The following is a 20542-nucleotide window of genomic DNA, read 5'->3' on the forward strand; positions in this document are numbered from 1 at the left end:
CTGGGGACTGAGTGCATCTGAGAGAGAAACCTGGCAGAGGAGCAATGCTGACTCCAGTGACAGAGCTGAGCTGGGGAGGAGGCAGCAGCTTAACAGGAGTTGTTTTAAACTGTCCCTGAGCAGTGCTGACACCAGTTGTAACTTTGAAGTCTTGGGGTGGTTTGTTTATTCACCTGTGAATGCAATTGTGCATTAGAGGAGTCATGTCTAGCCCTTGCCTTTGTGGAATAAAGTGGCTCATGACCTGCATGTTCTCTTACAGCTCAGAGCTAGAAAGCTTATGAAAACTCATTGCAGCTAAGTCACTGAGTAGCTGGGTGTGAAAAGGCTGTCTAGAAGATACTGCCATAGATGAGCATGAAGTCATTTGCTGCATATTCACAACCCTAAGCCAACTGGAAAGGCTACAGGCTTTCCATTTGGTTCTTCCTTTGTTTAGAAACTCATTGGTGAGTAGCAGAGGAATCAAGAGGCTAGGAGCATCTACCAGCTCTAACCTCCTATTCACATCTTCAAGAGACAATCAGGAATGCAGGGGAAGGACAGTGCTTGGACAGCAAAGGCACAGGAAGAGAGCTCCAGACCTCTTTTGTACACCTGCATCCCAGAAAGGCTGTGAATGATACGACTTTTTGGAGGTCCTTTGGAAAAGGAAGTATCGTATCTTTGTTTCACCCAATAAAAGGGAACTTGAGTGAGCATAACAGCCGTGTTTAGGGCAGTGAATTTCTGGTATTGTGACAGAGTTGGTCTTAAACGTTTCCTTGGCCTAGGTTGAGCAGACTAAGACTGTTCTGGTGCCAGTGTTTTGTGGGCTGTAACATTGGGAAAGAAAAGATTATGTGCTGTTCTGGTTAGAGTCACTCTCATACTGTGAGTGTATTGCTTTTTGAATGAAGGGGGTACCGAGGGAGTACTTGCTGTGGTTGGCATAGGAGCTCTGAGACTGACTCACCCCATCAGCAGGCTTTTTGTGGGAATGTATGATAGTTCACCAGAGAGGAATGTAGGTAGTCCTCACCTACCCCTCTCTGTGTAAGAGCTACCTACATGTGTGAGCTATTCTGTCAGCACAGAATGGCAATGTCTTTGCTTGTGAAAGTAAATACCTTGTTGGAAATAAAAAGCTCCTGGAAAGATAGGATTTGGTGTAGTTCATGGCTGTTCATAGCCAGCCACATGGCCTGATTGTATTGTGGATACAGAGATCTTACGGGGGGGGATGATTTACTTTTTTATATATATATAAAAGATTTTAAGCCCCAGCAGCAAAACAGTCGAGTTCTGTAGAATGAAGGAAAAACAGAGGTTCAACTGATTTTTGGTGTGAGGGATAGCCTGTGCAGAATGACAGCGAACACATAAAGCAGGTGCCATACCTAGCAAGTAACTTTGGAGGGGAAAGGGGATATGGTGCCGCTTTGTCCTGCTAAGCAGGCTTGAAATATTGGTAACGCTACAACAGTAGACCTTAACACCTTAAGTTTCTATTTTGAATAAATTTAAGGTGTTATTATATAACAAATTCAGCTCTTTTTCTTTTTTTTTTCTCTTACAGATCACACATCCGTGGGCGGGCTGGGAGACAGTTTTTATGAATATTTATTGAAAGCCTGGCTTATGTCAGACAAGATGGACACGGAGGCAAGAAAAATGTACGACGATGCCATTGAGGTGATTATAATTCATGGAGTTTTCCCATACAGTTGAACTGCAGAACCATCTTTAATACTTTAAACTAAAAACAACCAACCCAAAACACCCCAACCAAAGCACTCCCAGGACTGGTTTTGATTATGTAAGCTTTAAGAAATCAAGTGGTGAATAATACTAGCTTTCACTCTCACTAGTTTTAAGAAGTGTTATTGTGGAATACATCTGATGCAGACAGTTGTGCTAAAAATAATCAGCTTGTCCAAAATTGTATAATCTAAATGCCCAAGGTACGGTTTATTAGGAAGAGATCGAAAAGCCCTAAGATGTCTGCAGAACAACCAAGTCACTTCTTTCCAGTGTTCTGAATCACTCTAAGGGTTGAAGTTCTGAATTGTTTTATTTATTTTACAAAATATTTAGAGGTTTTATTCCATATTTATGTTGTAAAATGTAGTTCATACCTATTCCTTGCTCTGTGGTTCTTTTGTGATGTGATCTTGCTCCCTCTCACACATAAGTAGTGCTTGCCCAAGCACAGTAGCACTGAAGGATAGTTCAGTGGGATTTGGGGTAGTGGCCTTTTAGTGATGGCTCTGAACTTTATGCTGCCCAGCTCTTACTTTCTTATAGTTTTCCCATACACAGGCATCTTCTTTCATCAGGCTTGCTTGTGCCAACATGCCGGTGCTACAGTTAAGACATGTGGAGAGTAACTAAGCTGGTTTTAATCAAGTTGGCTGTGGTACCAATAGCAGCAGGGTCTTGTCCAAGTGCAGATGTGTGCTTGGTGCCTAACTTGTTCCATGATCTCTGCATGCTGTGCTTCTTCAACACAAGCTCCTAAAGCAAAAAACACCTAAAAAATCACATTTTAAAATATATATAGTGAAAGTTCTAGTCTCAAATTGCTTTGAAGCTGTAATATATCTTATTCCTGACCTGAATTTGATTCATTTGATTTTCAGATACTTGACCTTTTTTCTCCCCTATATTGTTTTCCATGGTTATCTGCATTATGTAGCTGGTGGCTAACCAAGGTGTGACACACATTCTCTCATAAAAGAGATGCATTATTTTCTTGAGTCTCACAATATAAAGGAGATTTTGAGTTAAGTTATTTCTTAAGCTTTTTCCTAAGTACTTTCCAGTATCTTCAGTATGGAGACAAGAATGTAATGGTTCAACACCTGATTTCTCCTCCATATTCCCTTCTTCAGCCAGCCAAGAGCTGTGTTTGCACTCTTAACCTTTGCCTCAGTGTCATCTGCTTTCCACTTGGTTTTGCTCTGAAGTTGATTATAGTCATTTTGATTTACTGCTTTCCTGCTACTGTGATTTACATTCATGGTTCCTTGATGTGTGATTCCTACTAAAACACAATTGTTCAGGCAAAACCCACTTTGTTCCCTGTTCTGAATGATTTTACAAGACTGACTTTTCCTTTATTACTATCTATAGCTCCATCAATTTTTGTGTCATCTGCACATTTCTTTTAGCATTTATTTCTTGCAGATTGTTGGTAAAAATGCTGCCTAGCATTGCATAGAGGTGTTTTTGCAGAATCTTCATGGGATGAGGACTTTTCACAGTTGTTGGTTTCACTTTGAACTGTTCTAGCACACCAACTTTTAATCCACTTCATATGTGCTGCCTTGAATTCATTTAGGACTAATATTTTATACAATACCAAGGAAATTCCTGAAATTCCTACTATTCCAGATATCAGTATGCACTTGTCAAACAAACATTCATTGTATATGATTGTTCCATTAGCCTTTTAAGATACTCTTAAAGCACCAGCTATTTTCCAGTCCTTTTGAATTTTCTTAGCTTTCCAGGCTTTGTTGAAGTCAACATTAGTGGTTCAAAACATTAGTTGAGTGCTTTTAATAGTCTAAAATACAGTTTATTGGGTCCCATTGGTTTACAAATATATAGCAGTTGGTGTATAACATCCATTGTGATTATTTCATCCTCTCCATTGTAAGCCCAGTCTTGCAAACATTATGTATGGACAGATCTCTCTGTCTCTGAACGGAAACACAGTAAAGCAATTTGGGACCAGTAAAACACACTGTGGAGAGAAGGGAGAAGGAACTGAGCCGTTCCCACTTCATTTGTGATATGACCTGCAGTGCAAACCACTAAATGGTTTCCTTTTCAGCTTTCCCTCAGCGAAACCTACCCATTGGAATCTCTGTGAACCATACTGATCTATGCATTGTGGAACTATGTGTTCATGCCTTATACAAGCGCAGGTAGATGAAACCAGTCACTCTACCCTTACTCACAAATGCTGCAGCCCCATCATAGAAGGCCACCGAACTGGTCAGGCACAGTTTGCCCTTAGTGAAGCCATGTTGGCTGTCACCAATCACCCTTATTTTCCATGTGCCTTAGCATGGTTTCCAGGAGTATCTGCTCCATGAACCAGGTGAGACTGACTGGCCTGAAGTTCTGCAGGTCTTCCTTTTTTCCATTTTGAAAAACAGGGGTTATGTTTCACCCTTTCCAGTCAGTAGGAAGTTCCACAGACTGCCACAGCTTCTCAGATATGATGGATAGTGGCTTAGCCAGTTCGCTCTGGACCCACAGATACATCTCATCAGGTCCCATATACTTTTGCACCTTCAGGTTCCTTAGATGATCTTGAAGCTGATCTTCTCCTACAGCAGGCGGTTCATTTTCCCAGTCCTGCCTTTGCCTTCTGCAACTTGGGTGGTGTGGCTGGAGCACTTGCTGGTGAAGGCTGAGGCAAAAACATCATTGGGTACCATAGCCTTCTCCACATCCAGGGTAACCAGGTCTCCCATTTTCTGCTGGAGAGGGCCCACATTTTCCCTCATGGTCCTTTTTATTATCCCCATTGTACTTACAGAAGCTTTCTTTGTTGTCCCTGACATCCCTGGCCAGATTTAATTCTGTCAGGTCTTCAGCCTCCTAACCTGATATATGGCTGCCAGCTTACTCATTGGAGTGGCTGGAATTCCTTTGTGCTGATGCACAAAGAGCTGGTGCTCTCCTGCTGACCCCGTGACCCCTCTGCAAGCTCTGGGCATCTCTTGCTGGCAATCAAACTGATAGGAGCAGGATTGATTGAGATTCCCCTGCCCCAGCAACTTTAGTTTAAAGCCCCATGTTTCTCAAAGCAAGTCCCATGGTCTAAGTAGCTGAACCCCTGTCTGCAGCACCAGTCCTGTAACCATTGTTAAATGGCCAGATTTGACCGGCCTTTTTAAATCCCTTCCCAGTGACCAGAAGGACTGATGAGAAAGCTCCCTGTGCTCCAGAGTCCCTTACTGCTCCTCCCAGGGCTCTGTGGAAAGCCATGGTACCAATGCCAATGTGCATGATTGTTGGACAACCACTCTGGCAGCTGGCAGAGACGGACTGTGTTCTGCTCTGTCAGTGGCTTCTGTGTTCTCTCTGCACCGTGCACCTGGCTGAAGGACTTCCTTGTTACCAGATACTGATGGGTTCAGTACAGCTGCTCTAACAGTCCTGTATCACTGAAGTATACCTACTACAGCCACAGAAAGGCCTTGGAACTTTTCATTTGTCCATGTTATTGAAAGCAAAACAATCTCAACGGTTTTTATTTTGAGGGGAAAGCTATTTCACTTTCTGCTTTTGAACCTGAATTACAGGTTGCAAGCTGATTAATCTGTGTACTTACTGCTTGATTCTTTATTGTTGCAAACTTCATAGTTGGCACTGTGTAGGTAACAAGGAGACAAGGATGTGCAGCAGACATGACCTCCACATCCACAAAAGTCTCTTAAGTTACGTGCAGGATCCTCTGCCTGGATGTTCTCAGTATATCTAAGTATATCTAAGCTTCAGTGCAAATGGCTGTGGGCATTTGGGGTGTAATTTGTTGTAGATACCAGAAAATTAATGAAGAGGGATAGTAATTCATTTCTGTAATAGATCTTGTGGATGGCAAGGAGAGCAGAAAATACCTTTTTAAAGGCACTTTAATCCTTCAGCTCCAGTCAGCCTTGGAGTACTCTACCAGTCATGTGCTTCAAAGGAAGTTGTGAACCCATTAGATGGCTTTGTGTGGAAGTACTAAAGAGATTTCTGGAAAGAAGATAGGAATAATGTCTCCATGGTGAAAAGATAATTGTCTTTACTATTATAGATCTCAATTGTAACAAGATTCGAGGTAAAAAAAAACCCCAAAAAACTGTCTAATGCTTAAGATAGTATTTCAGTAGATTGGTGGGGATTGTAAACCTCCCTGAAAGAGGCTTAAGTAAATATGTTGTTTCACATAGCTTGAGAACTTCATAATGTTAGGTCAGCTATTCTCCTTCCTACTACCAGAAGAATGCCATTGACAAGCCACAAGCAACAATATAGGTACAAATGTGCAAAGAAGGCAGCAGTTGCCTCACCAAAAATATTGCTGACCAAAACATTCCAATGCGGATGTATCTTATGAGTACACACAGACTGTACAGCAGAACATATAGGTACTTCTCGGAGTTAACAGGTAGACAAACACTGTTTGAGTCATAAAATACATGCTGAATTCTCAGCTAAAAGTACAATTTTATCTATGTTGTTATTTTGCTGTGTTTGATCTCATTAGCATCTTTTAGCAGTTAGGATATGTCTTGTGTGCATTGAAATTATGTTCTTAGTTGTTTGCTCCTGAAGTGCTAAGAAGTGAATTTGAAAGAAGGGTTTTTTTTGTTGTGGTTTTAAAAACAGTACTTTATTCTTTGAAAGAAAGTTTAGTTACATAAAACAGTGCATGTGAAACAGTATCTGAAAGTTCTTTTAATCTTCTTGTAGGCCATAGAAAAGCATCTCATCAGAAAGTCCAATGGAGGACTGACCTTCATTGGGGAGTGGAAGAATGGGCACCTTGAAAGAAAGATGGGCCACTTGACCTGTTTTGCAGGGGGAATGTTTGCCCTTGGAGCAGATGGTTCCAGAGATGATAAAGCTGGACATTATTTGCAGCTTGGAGCTGAAATTGCACATACATGTCACGAGTCATATGACAGGACAAGTAAGATCTATTCCTAATCTAGTTATTTATTGTTAAAATAGTTAAAATACAGAGTTTATATATAGTTTTATATATATATATAACTATATATAACTGTATATAGTTATAATACAGTTAAAATACTAGTTAAATACAGAAATTGTTGTAATTATTTTTTAAGATGTGTTATGGACCCATGCCTTATCTAACATGCAGTGGTTTCTATACCAGTATAAATTTTGAACACCCACGTATTTAATTGTGATCTACATCATGGTGAGTAAACGTAAAAACAGATTGCATGTGGTTCCTTCCTGCATGTTTATCCCTATTTTTTGGATCAGTCAGCTAAGATAGGTGATATGAATGCAGAGAGGAAGGACTGTGCGTGGATTCCTGTCCTCCCAGATGTATAGGGCAGTTTTTCATTTCATATATACTGTTCTTACTGTTATGTAGAGTTATTTGTAAATACAGCTTTTACTAGTTTTACTAATAGTACATTCTGGGTAAGTACAATTAAACTGGAGAGAATGATGACTATTATGCAGACTGTGAGACAGCCAAAGACCTGACTAGTGGGGAGGCAATAACAGGCTTCACTGTTGAGCTGGAAGGTTCCCAAGTTCATCTTTTGGAAGAGGTTTATTTTGCATATTTTAATCGTGACCTCTGCATAAAGTTGAAGTGTGCTGATTGGAATGTGGCCATAAGATCATAAGACACAATTAAAACAGAAGAGCCTCAGAATAGCAAACAAAAAGATCTTGAGGGCTGGACTGTCAGAAGTAAGTTCACTAGTAAAAAAGGCAGGAACTCTTTCTCTAAACTGGGAGTTTAGAGGAACCTGCTCAGTGCAGTCCTCGTCTGTATCAGGTGAGGAATTTTCAACAGAGATTAGGGAATGTTAACACTGCCTTAGAAGACATGTATCATTTATCATCCAGAATGTGCTATACGAGTTTGAACTTCAAGCAGAACAAATGCAAACCAACAGAATTATTAGAGCAACAGAGTTTTTGTTTTACAGTGAAAAAATAAGACAGCTTGCCCTGCTCAGCCTCAAAAAATAATGCCAAAGAGGGAACTAAATCTGTTGTCATCTCAAGGGGTAAAGAGTGAAAAGAAAGAGTTATTTTAAGATATGAACTACACAGTTGTACCAAGAGCAAGATTTGTAAGCTTGCCATGAATAAATGTAGGTTGGAAATTGTAAATAGCTTTGTGTAGCCATCAGAGAAGTGAGCTTCTGGAATAACATCCTAGTAGAAGGAATGGTAACTAAAAATCAGTTTTAAAATGAGAATTCATGTGTTATTCACAGGATTATGTAATATCACTGTATAATTGCCTGTCATTTTAAAGAATTCAATCCCATAAGTGATGTTTTTACCTGGGTAGCAACAGCATTAATTAAAAAAAAAAAAAAAAGGAAGGAAAAAATAGGAGAATGCCTAAGGGAAAAGGTAGGAGACAGTGACTGTTGTTGCATTCTGAAAAGCTTAATTTAAATGTTTCATTTGACACTTAAAAGTAAGCACTGCCAAATTTACAGTTTTTTGTGCCCTCCTAATTTTATTCCTTCAGATGTTTCTTCTGTACCCTAAATAAGTCAGAAGATGGTGAGGGGTGGAAGTTAGGGTTGCATATTTAATGACTGAATAAGGACACACACATGCAGGAAGCAGTCTGGAAGCTGTACAGAGAGCTATACGTTTGCAGTGCCCTAGTTTTCTTTTGTTCAGTCCTGCAATCTCAGGAATGTGGGTTTTTTTTTTCTCCCTGGACTGTTTCTTCAAAGCAAATAAAGAATCATTACGTGCAAAATATCAACTTCATTATGCTTTAACAGCAGGATATGAGACAGAATTGTACACTTCAGTGCAGAGCTATCTGGCTGCAGAAAAACACTTTCTTTCAGAGGGTAGACAGTCAACCTGATTCAAATGATACCTTTATGTTTCAGCAAAGGGTAGAGCCTGATCTCTTTCTTTTCTTCTTTCATATTTGGAAGAGCTCTTTCCCCATTTGTTGTCCCCTGAGGAGTCAGCAAGGTGCTGAGGCTAGAGAGCTCTTTTCTTCAGATGAACCAGAGCTGTCTTTTCCTGTGTCTTCCCAGGGTTGCTTATAATAAACTGCAGTACATGCCTAGTGTTATATTTTAGTATAAGATTACTACATTATGAAACAACTTAAGCAGCACTAAGAAACATGGTAAAGGCATAAAATAACTGGTGATGCAAAGTCCATGAATGGTGAAAAAAAAAGGATGTCCAATGAAACCGAAATAACAGAGACCACTAACAAATCAACGTGAATAATGAGCATTCATAGGCATTGTAAAGGTTAGATTAATTAGCAAAATTATTTATATAGATGGCAGCATGTACTGGCTTATAGCACATGGTGTTTTTAGTAAAAGATATCATCCCTTACACATGAGGATTTTCCCAGCCATTAGCTGACAGTCAGTCAATCCTTTACATACTACAGACGGGCTATTTTAGGTTGAAGTTTTTTGCATGTCTTTAAGATTTCTTGAAGAACTGTCCTCAAATCTGGGTGCAGCTTTAGCTGGTTCATGTATGTGACAATTCCAATGCAGAATAAGCCAGATACTTAAGATTTCAGATGAGACATGGTAAGGGTATGAGTAGATGTTGTCTCTGTCCCAAGACTTTCAGTAAGCAGCTAAACAGGGAAAGATGGAAGACACAAGATAATTGAGAAGTATAAAGTAACAATGTATGTTGATGGGATGGTTCAGAAAGTCTCAATAAAAAAAGATCTTGTGTTTGTCTTCCTCAAATTTTATATGAAGTAAGCCCTAGAAACTATTATTATAATATTATGCAATAATAATAATAGTAGTTATTATTATTGCTATTATTATTATTACTTTCAGGAAAATTATTGCTAGATTGACTCTAGTCTTAAAGGAACATGCAAAAAAAAATTACACTGTTTTCAACATTATTTCTATAAGGAGATATATAGATATTTATCTAGAAGTCTGAGCATTTGCCCTTATTTTTAGCAGTTCTAAATACAGCTCTCATTGAAGTGTTACATCAGTTAAAATATCTTTTTAAATGGTACTAATTATCTTTGCAGTTTTGCACTATAATGTGAGTTGTTCTCATCTGCTCTCCCTGCCCAGCCTATCAGCCCCATTAATGCTAAAATACCTGGGTTAAAGTGTGACCACTATAGCATTGTAAAATGGCCTTAGGTAGTTGTTTGCTTAGAAGTATATTCTCCTGAAAGGTACTATGTTCACAGTAGATTCTTTACTTTAGTCAGCTATTAGTAGAAGTGCTGTGGTTAATTTTTCATCCTTGGTTTCAGGTAAAACTTCAGTGAGATTGTCACAATATATAGGGGTCACCCATCCTTGGGTGGCAGAATTTCTTGTAGTGCCCAATAACATTAGAAGTAGATCTGAGTAAATAAGTAAAGATCTAACGCACCATCAGGCTACAAAGCAAGTGAAGGTATCACAGTTCTGGAGGTTATGCATCACATGAATTACCTGAAATCCTGCTTTTTTGGTGGATAGGACTAATACAGCTGCATGGTTTGCCATTATTTCCAAAAGGCTTTTTCACAAGGCCCTTTAGGGATATTAAGCAGCTACTGCATAAACAGCAAGTACCTGCATGGAGAAAATAAGTGGTTGTAGTGTAACAAATAGGGTAGAGGTAAATAGCCAGGTCTTGCAATGGACAAATGGTACTTTGATACATATTTATACACGTGTGTGAACAGATGTCTATATATGTATAGTATATTTACATTTTATATTTTAATACATGCATTATGTGTATATAAATAAAAATATATGCATACTATCACAATATGGACTTATGCACAGCCACGGATGCTTCAAGGTGTACCTTCACCAGTGTAGATTTATCCTTGAGCCACAGTCCCTTCAGAGGTGTAACTACTGCAGCTCAGGCATAACTATAGCCATAGATGCTTCAAGATGTACTTACTTTGGGGTGGACTCATTCATGGCCATAGATGCTTAGGGACATGGTTTAGTGGTGGCAGTGCTGGGGGGAACAGTTGGACTTGATCTTAAAGGTATTTTCCAACCTGGTTGATTCTATGTACACACATATAAATAATTAGGAAAAGGGCAGGAACAGTAAGACAAAGATACTGATAATAATTCAAAAACTTATTCAAGATAGCAAGGATGAAAGAAAGGAGAAAAAATGCACAAAGATTTTATGAGGTTGAGTAATTCTATAATAAATTACTAAATTAAATCCTATGTAGTTAAATGTAGAGTGAGGAACCTGCAAAAAAACCTGCTTCCTAACCTCACATATAAAATGATGAGCTCTGAACAGGTCATTACAACTCAGAAAATTGCTCTTGAGATTATGAAAATGCCAGCTTAGTAGCAGTCAGGAAAAACAAAGTGAGAAAGAGCAAAATAGAAAATGTCATTATGTCACTATATTAACCTTGTCCACACTTTTAGTGCTGTATTCAGGCTGGTCCTCTCATTTCACAAATGATGTAGTAACATTGGAAGAATTGCAGAGAGAAAGGCTAGGAGGAAAACAAAAGATATGGAACAGTTTCCATTCAAAGAACAACTGAATTAGGTAGTATTCTTCCACGTGGAAAAGGCACATTTTAGGTAGGATGCAACAGATTTGCAACATCACCAGGGACTGGTGAGAGTGGATGGGAATCAGTTGTTCTCTCTCTTCTCCAAGGCAAGACCTACAGACTATTGAAGTCTAGCAGGGACCAAGCTGAAAGTGGAAAAGAACAAAAGTGGTTCTACACCAAAGAGATATTAGACATGTGGAATGCCTTAGCAGAGGTGTGTTTGGATGCTTAAGGCGTACACAGGTTTAAGGAAACATGGCTTACCCAGAGAAGCTGTGGCTGCCCTATCCCTGGCAGTGTTCAAGGCCAAGTGGATGGGACTTTGAGCAACCCGGTCTAGTGGAAGGTGTCCCTGCCCGTGGCAGGGGGTGTAACTGGATGATCTTAAGGTCCTTTCCGATCCAAACCATTCTGTGATTCTGTGAACCACCAGATAAATATTGGAAAATAAATCTATCCAAAATTATGCACCACATTCAAAAGTATGTCTAGTTTGGGAGGAACCTTGAGCTCAAAAAAACTGCAGACTGATAGAGAAGGTGAAAAAGGTCTCTCATATACTTGGCCCTTTCTTTCTCTTCCCCATCTGTGTCTGATTTTAGCCATTGTTGGAGAAATGATACTAGACCAGACAGATCTTCCATCTGGTCCAGGATGGCCATTCTTATCTTCTTAATTTTGGTTCGGTAAAACCCTGTGTCTAATCTCACTGATACTGCAGTAAAATTTGTACTTCTTTTTTTTTTTTTATACTGAAGCTGGTAAAATGGCCTATTTTTTAAGAAGTATTGTAACCATTTCTTGATGGAGTTTTCCTTTGCCATGCATGTAGCTAAAGTGTGAAGGGTAGTTCTTTTTCTCTATTGGCACCTGGAGCTGCAGTCCCCTTGAAACAAAAAGAATAGGGAACTCTTTGTTGGAGATGTTCTGCTGGGGCACACACTGGGGGTGCTCAGATTTTTCATTGTAGTATTCTAAGGTTCCCCTCTCTGACTCATGAGACCAAGGTTAATTGGAGCCTCTAGCCCGTAGGAATGACATGATTAATGGATTTGATAATATTTAAAGTTTGAGTACATCTTCAAAGTTCAGCACCTTAAAACCTGCTGAAGAGTGGAGTGCAGCTGTAGATAAGGGTGCATTTTTGAGGAATAATGTGTAGCTGTATAATAAAAAATGTATGTAATTGCGTCTTCATATTATAGACAGTTTCTCTACAGTGCCTCCTTAAGTGAGTAGACTTCCAGATGCTGGCACAAGGCTGTTAGAGCTTCTTTAAGGGCTGAAATAGTGAATCACTTAGTTCAGAGATTTATGTTCAGGTGTGGCTAAGTTTTCATTGCCTAGTTGGAAAACATTTACTTGAGGATCACATTACGAAGCACATCAGTTAGCACATTACTAGCATAAACCAAGAGAGTTTGGTTAAAGATGCAGGTTAATTCAGATGGTGGTACCTGGTTTTGTTGTTTTCCTGCTGACCTGGGTGGGATCAAAGGACATCAAACCTCTGCTGACTTTTTTTCCTTTTGTTGGTAAGAAGTGGTGTCAGTCACTTTAATTTTATCCTAGAATTGAATGTGTTAATGATGAATGTGTTTATATTCTTAGTGTTTCATTAGGTTTCAAGAGGATTACTGTGAAGATAGGTACTTTTCTCCCAGGAACTGGATAAATTATTCATAACAAATTATAGGCCTTAACAATAGGAAATACTTAGGAGGCTGCGTAAAGACAAGCTCATTTCTGTTTTCCTCACATGCTTGGGATCTAGCAGTCTCCTACCCACCCTTCCTGCACAGAGTTGTAAGGAATCATTGAATCATTTTTTTCTTCTGTCCTTTGCAGCATTAAAGCTGGGTCCAGAAGCATTCAAATTTGATGGTGGCGTAGAGGCAGTGGCTGTGCGGCAGAATGAGAAGTATTACATCCTAAGACCAGAGGTGATTGAGACCTACTGGTATATGTGGAGGTTTACCCACGATCCCAAGTACAGGCAGTGGGGCTGGGAGGCAACACAGGTAACTGTATTAATTATCTGTCCATGATTTAATTCCATGTATTTTTCTTTTGTAGCCACTTTAATCTCATGGTACTGAAACACTTCAAATGGTAATTGATTTTCACAAATTCCCATAAACCAGGATACATATGGGGGTGTGCACGTTATTCCTGTTTTTCAACTGCTGAACCAGATGCACAGATGAGAAATGCATTCAGCATTATACAGCTGATGAGGTTTAGGCATGGAAATAGAATCTACTAGTTATGACTTCTACTGTTATCTGTAGTCCACAGGCCCCTGGGAGAAGTAATTCATCTTGGGAAATGAAAGTGTATTATAAATAACTTTGCTAAGCATGTGTTCTCACTCAGATTAAAAACTAAGCTATCCTTAGAGTTTCTTCTTTGTCAGCTATCACACAGTGGTAGGACGACTGTTCTCAGATGGTTTGTAGACTACATAGCATGTACATATGTATATGTGGGTTGGTATCGTGGCTTTTTCTTTTCTTAGTTGTCTGACTGGAAGGAAAAAAATGCCAGTCATTTTAGATTTACCTAATTATAACAAAAATTACAGCATAAGAAGTAGATCATAAGTCAGTGAGTAATGGCATATAAGCAGAACATAAAAATTGTTGCTAAGGTACTTTAGAGATGGTTTTTTATCTGATTTCCTGGGTTTAAATCAGGTTGTTGAATGTTTTTCCTAAGTGCGAAAATGCTTCTTAGTCTTTCTCATTGGCAATGCTAGTACTGATCTACAGAAGCCTAGATTCATTGTTAGACACAGATCTGTGCTCATGGCCTTCCTTCATTCATCCTTTGTACTTAGATAACTCCTTCATCTGCCACTCATTTTTTATGTGCTATATGAATAACTAGGAAGCATTTTCACATAACAATGTAATATTCTATTTCCAGAAATTGTTTGTAATCCCCAAAAAGAGTTTGCCTTTTAAATGCTTCCGAGGGTTCAACTTGTGAGCCTGTGGGTCTCATCTTTCTCACTGCTTCCACCTGCTGGTCTGTGCTGGGCTTGTGCTAAACTGATTTGCTGGCCAAGCAGTTTTCTGGTCATCTTCAAGATCTGTGGATTAGTACAGCTCCTCTTCTTCCCTGCTACAGCTCCAGCCGTCTGTGAAAACACAGATCAAAGCCAGTTTCAGATATGAGAGTAAACGTTAAAGATATAACGACAATAATGAAATATTTTGACTACAGCCAAAGGCCATGAGGGAGAGCAAAGGAAGAGACGAACCAAGTGCCTGGAGAAACTTTATTCTGCAGGTTAAAACCAGCTTTGTTCCAGAGGCAAGAGACCCCAAAAAAGCACTTTGAGGAAAAGCTCTGTTGAGAAGCTTGTATTCATCAGGTGAAAGATAGTTAAGGAATCAGAGTATTTAGCTGAACTCATCTCTATCCTTCCCTCAGTGCAGTCACAACCACATAGAGAGTTCAAGTATTTTAACATTGTGTCCTAGTCTGCGTTAGGTTTTTCTCTGTAGGCTTTTTTGGTATAACTAACATTATGTTACTGTGGAGAGAGGTTCAATGTTTGTCACATTTGTGTTAGAGAATGCACTGCCTCCCTCTCCAAAGCATCAAACATGGAGTCAGATCGTCCCTCCTGCCCAAACTATGCATGTCTCTAATATGACAAACAAACAGATCTAGTAGCCTGATCCTTGCCCATGTGGGTACTACAAAGGCTTGCTGATGTAGCACCAGCTCCTGTCAGAAGCTATGGCTGAATGATCCAAGCAGAGACGGGGTCCTTTGTACTGTATTAAAGAATTCACAAATGTAATTTTTCAGGCCAGGATCTGTCTCTTAAGGACACTGCAAAGCATGTCTTTGAATTGTATTTTGTTCACTTTTCTCCATTTGCCTTCATGTTTGCAAACCAAACCCTCCCTCCCTCTCCCCCAGTCCTGCAGTTTTCTCTGTGTGCAAGGTATGATTTGTTTTATCCTTCTGTCAAGCTGTATTGAAGTTGTGTAAAGCAAGCAACCCATGTGCTGAACTAGCTCTGTTCTTACAGAGGGCCTTTTCTTACTTGCTTCCTCAATAAAAAAGTTTATTTGCCTAACATAGCCATAAAATATTCTTGTTCTCTTCAGAAATGGTTCTGCGTACCCCTCCCTCCCACAATTACAGTTTCTTACCCCACCATCATCCTAACACAGAAGCTTGGGAAGCTTTTTGTTCCCCAGGGTTTTCAGTTACCTGCATTTAGATAAGTTCTTGTGTTTACTCCTCACACCTACTCACCACTTTTCCTTTTTCCCTACCACACTGAGCTCTGGTTGTGTTTATTCCTCCTTTTATAAACAGAGAAGAATCTGGTATGGCACACAGAGCAGTTGGCTTGCTGCTCTTGTACAACACTGTGTTTGCTTTCCTTTTGCCTCAACCACTGAAACATTACTTGGAAGTCTGTATTGTGGTGAATGATAGTTTCCTCATCAGAAGTCTGGTTGTTCTTCTAAACTGTTGTGGAAACAGAGTTTTGTTTCTGAGTTCTAAATGGTCTTATTTTTCTACACTGAACATGGTCTAACTTCTTGTTTGATGCCCGACTTCTTGTTTGATGCCTGACTTCTTGGTGGTGTCTCTTGTTTGCTGGTTTGAATGGATGAATACATCCCAACCCAAATGGGTTTGGATTAGCTCACTGATATGTTAGGTGTCTGCTTCTGCCAATTTAAGAACTCCTTAGAGATGATCCAGGGTACATTGCAGAACCAACTGGCTTTTAAGTATACTGCATGACTGAGGTTTCGTTAACATTCCCAGCCCAGAGCTCTCTCTGCCTCTTTCTGCCTCTTACCAATGGGGATTTGCACAGAGGGCTGGATTGTGTGTGTATGCAGAGCTTTGTACTGTACTTTATCTCTTTCACAATTGGCAGCTTCTTTTTGGCCTTATAATCCAGATTTTTTCAACAAGATTGGGCAGTTTAGTACAGATGTGCTTCGACCAAGGCCTGTTTAGTCACATCGCGCCAAATACAGTGGCTGTGGGGAAGAAACAGGAAGTTGAATCTTGCATTCCCTCAATGAAGGGAATCAAGACTCTCTATCTCTTTCCTAATGAAAAAAAAAAGGCTAATTCTCCCTAATACTGTACTTAGCTAGAGACAGTACTACTGTACTAGAGACAATATCCATCTTATATTGGGCCAGCCAAATCGGATGATGGTGTGCTGGGGGGCTGGCTAAAGTATTACAGAAATATGCATGCAAGATATTCAGCTTAAATACAGAAAATTACTAAAATCCTTTTTAGGCTAATTATTTGAAAGCAGTAAGAGCCACCACTTTGCATTAGGTATGTAAAGCCAATTACTAATCTAAGCTGTGCAAATGAAGGGTTCAACCATTTGATGGGGACTTGCATGCCTGACAAAGTAAGGTTGCATCATGGAGGCTGCAAAGTTCAGTCAAGAGTTTCTGCTTACAGTGAAAATAATATAGAAGATCTCAAGTTCAGGCTAACTTCAGGCAAACTGGGGATTAACAGTAAGATGGAGTGGAAAGATCTATAGCTGTCTACTTAGTGAAGCCAAGAAGAGAGAAAAGAGCCAGGCATAGGTTGGAGGTGAAAGAAACACAGGTTCAGAGTTCATGGGTTGGAAGCCATGAGTACCACAGCTGGTGAGAAAGTAGCACAGTTTTTATGAGCATATTGTTGGCGTAGTCAAGAACCACCACACATGCAACCACAAAAACGTCCTCAGAGGAGCTGAGAGTGCTGGGGTCCGATCTAGAGGCACCTCCTATTTTATTTCTAAATAGCATAGATCAGCTGGCCCCCCTGTATGTCATAGCCCTGTGTGTCATTTTTGAGCTGAGATACATGTATTTGGCAAGAGCTCACTGTCTCATGTTCTGTTCTACTCTTGGTTTGAATAAAGGGAACTAGAAAATCCGCTGCTTCTCATAGATGGTTCCATGAATTAATTTGCTTATTATTATATATTATTTAATTACTGTTAAAAATGCATGCATTATTTCACATTTGAATTTGTCTAGTTTCAGCTGTCAGTCACTGGATTTTCCTGTGACTTCATATCCATATTGAAATGTCTTTTATTCCTTCATATTTTCTTTCCAAAGGGTTTTCCTATATTGTAATAAGCTTGCTACTGAGCCTACTTAAGTTGGTAAACAAATTCTATTGTCTCTCTCTGTGAAGCATTTTCTCCTCATGTCTGCACCCACGCCAGTTCATCATCCTTGCATGAAAATGAGTTCTAGGATTTCATATTCTGGTTTTGACTTTACCCACAGCCCTGTACAAAAGTCAAAAGATGTCCCTGCTCCTGTTTACTGTCCCTGTGTGTGCACCTGCCACAATATCCTAGCAGGAACTCAGACTGAATTGTCTCATGTGGCCACTGAATTCTTTGAAGTGTCTCTGTGTCTTGACTTTCCAGACTCATCTAGTTCTAAATCTGGACAGCCTTTCTGTCTAGATTTAGGGCTGTGTGCCTGATTATATGAAACTCACTTTGTTTGGGCTCCAGTTGCTAAGTACAAATTACACTGCTGTTATTTCCCTATGTCATTTTTGCCAGCGGTAATGTTGTAGTGGCTGATAAAACTTCAGACCTCTCCTCATGGATCTCTGTGGGAAGCAGCTCTGTTTGGTGATGATTTTATATTGCCAGTGTGTTCTTAGAGCACTGTCAGTCAGTTTTAAATTAAGATAGTGATATTGCTATGGTATAGTGCTGCTTTGTCTTAACATCTCTTGGTACCACGTCAATTGCTTTAAAACCTTGTCAAGTTTATTATGGCTCTGCAGTTCCCTTTATCTGTAAGTTTCGTAGACCTCAAAGAATGAGAGCAAGCCTGTGAGCAGGATAGTTTCCTGTAAAATCATGCTGATTTGTGTCAGTTGTACTCTTATTCTCCTATATTTTTTACATGTGTTTCTGTAGTTGTTTGGAACTAACATCAGGTGTGCTATCCTAAAATTATTCAGACTGGCAATGCCACATAATCGTAGCATTACCTTGATACCCTTCCAGTCATCGAGGACTTCTTTGTATTCTAGGGTTCAATAACGTTAGCATAGTTTTATCAAGGAGAGTGATCTTCAGCTGTTGAATGGAAGACTGTCTAGGTGGTAAATCAGATGCCTCTGCATTAAGTACTCTGAGATCTGTGAGAAGGCAGAACACTGCCAATTTGAAGTGCTTTTTAAGTAGCTTGCCTACAGCACCAAGCTTTTCAGCCAGTGTCCTTAAGTGCTGTACACCTCTGAATCGAGGACAGTCTGTTTATGCATTGGTAAATGAACACCTGTATAGCAATCATTCAGAGAACATTTCCTCTACAGTTCATTACCACTACCTGCAGTGTCTGGATCTCTCATAAACTAGGATAAATCCTCAGCCTGTCCTGAACTCCGGTCTAGCCAGAGGCTGTCTCCCCAAAGAGAAATTTCTGAAGATATAAGGCTACTTCATAATTGTAAGAGGGAGGGAATCAATATAAACCACACATTTCCTTTCTTCAGGTTCCTAGCCTGCTAGCTTCACCAGTCTTGCACTTAGTTATCCGAGACCTGTGCAGCACAGAGTGAGATCTCAGTGTTACCTGTTATCTACGCTTTCCAGAATAAGCAAGTTGTGTTTCCTATGCTCATTTGGGGATGTAATTCTTGAGGGGGAAGAAGACAGTGTCCTAACAAGGGAACTATGTGTTCCTTCTGTTAATTTTGCCCCCATCGTTGCGAGTTTCTCCTGTCTGAGCTGTGGCATGCAGCGTCAGGGTTGCCGAGTCACTGACCAGAGGTGCACCTTCAAGGTCAGACACTGCATGCTAGAAATTCTGGCAGGATTATAACCATTGGAGCTTTCCCCCCTTCTTGCTATGCTCAGAGCAGAGGCAAGGTCACATTCTACGGTGTTATAAACAAGGGGATAGTGACAGGAGGAGGCCTTCATTTCCTGCCTGGAAAGGAAAGCACTTTGGCTCTTGTTTATTCATATGACAACTGCCTAGCAGCAGTAGGATTTGTGGGAAGGAGCATGCAAATGGTTCCACAAGCAGCGTATGCATTAGTTCTGCGGAAGTCAGCCAAGCAATTACCTTTTTCCTTTGCCTTTCTTTCTTTCTTTTTTTTTGGGCTTGTTGTCTACCATGTGATATCCAGCATCAATTGTGCTGTGCATGAGCACGCAGACAAAGAGATCATCACACGTATGATGCTGTTGGGCTGGGTGTGTTGCGTACACCTTTCTGTCCAGACTGCAGAGAAAAACCTGGTCAAGCCAAATCCCAGCATGTGAATAGTCTCCATGTAGCCTGGACTGCACCAGTAACCACATCTGAAAAGAGCTCTTCCAGACACTTTTTCCTTTCAGGCTCAAGTCACAACAGAAAGGGAGCATTGCCATCTGAACTCGGAGAAAGCTCCACTGGAAATAAGGAATTACAGTGAGGATTCCAGCTTGCTAGGGAACACTATACCTTTCTTAGCATAAGCTCAGGCTCTACAGCCACAGCCATTCCTGTAACATCCTTTTGCCAGTGTCTGTTGCTTCCTTTTAAGGAAGGTTTTTAAACCTTCCGAATTTTGAAAGAACTCTGTACAGTCTGGGTTATTTTTGTTCTATGAACAACCTCACATTTCCACAGGGTGAGCGTGGAAAGTAAGTAAGTAACATCCTGCATACTAGCAGGAGGTTAGCTGTAGTACCTGATGTGCTGTGACTCACTGTCGTAGGTGCCTTCCTCAGCTGTCTTTTCACTTTTTCTTCTGATTTCAGTAATGGCATGTGCCAGCATTCTTTGTGTCTGCACTCAACAGAAAATTCTCCTTTGTTTCCCAATATTTCTAGTATGCAGAGGTTATAATAAGGACCTTGAAGAGTTAAGTTTGATTGAATTTGTTTTCTCTGCTTGCAAAGGGACATCACTCAAAACTTATTTGTTCCCCTGCCTTGATTCCCCTCGGCTTCTGTTGAGTATAACTGGCAAAAACCAGAATTAATTAAAATCTAGGCCTGAAGCACCATGCCGAAAAAACTTCATACAGGCTAACAGGCAGAATCATAGATTACTGAACCACATGTAGCTGTGTTCAGTAGCTGGTAATGACAGACATCCTGAACCAAATATTTTCCTTCATCACTGTGCCTTTTCTGTCCCTGCATGAATCTATTAAAAGAGTTGGCGTCTGCTGAGGAAGCACTGCCAGAGCAGCAGGGAAGCACAAATAACCTGTGAATCA

The 20542-nt window shown here is 40.1% G+C and overlaps 1 protein-coding gene across 1 annotated transcript in view; it reads left to right on the forward strand.

The window, feature by feature from the left end:
- The window catches only part of MAN1A2 (mannosidase alpha class 1A member 2), a 129118-nt gene that overhangs the window by 101259 nt on the left and 7317 nt on the right, over nucleotides 1-20542 (forward strand). The window contains exons 9-11 of the mRNA XM_061365357.1: nucleotides 1559-1674; nucleotides 6460-6679; nucleotides 13139-13311. Coding sequence (XP_061221341.1) covers nucleotides 1559-1674; nucleotides 6460-6679; nucleotides 13139-13311 — 509 coding nt within the window. The remainder of the gene's footprint in view (nucleotides 1-1558; nucleotides 1675-6459; nucleotides 6680-13138; nucleotides 13312-20542) is intronic.

This window comes from Neopsephotus bourkii, unplaced genomic scaffold, assembly GCF_033783945.1.
Source record: "Neopsephotus bourkii isolate Nb327-2 ecotype Australia unplaced genomic scaffold, CSIRO-AGI_Nbou_v1 NB_1287, whole genome shotgun sequence".
Taxonomy (NCBI): domain Eukaryota; kingdom Metazoa; phylum Chordata; class Aves; order Psittaciformes; family Psittacidae; genus Neopsephotus; species Neopsephotus bourkii.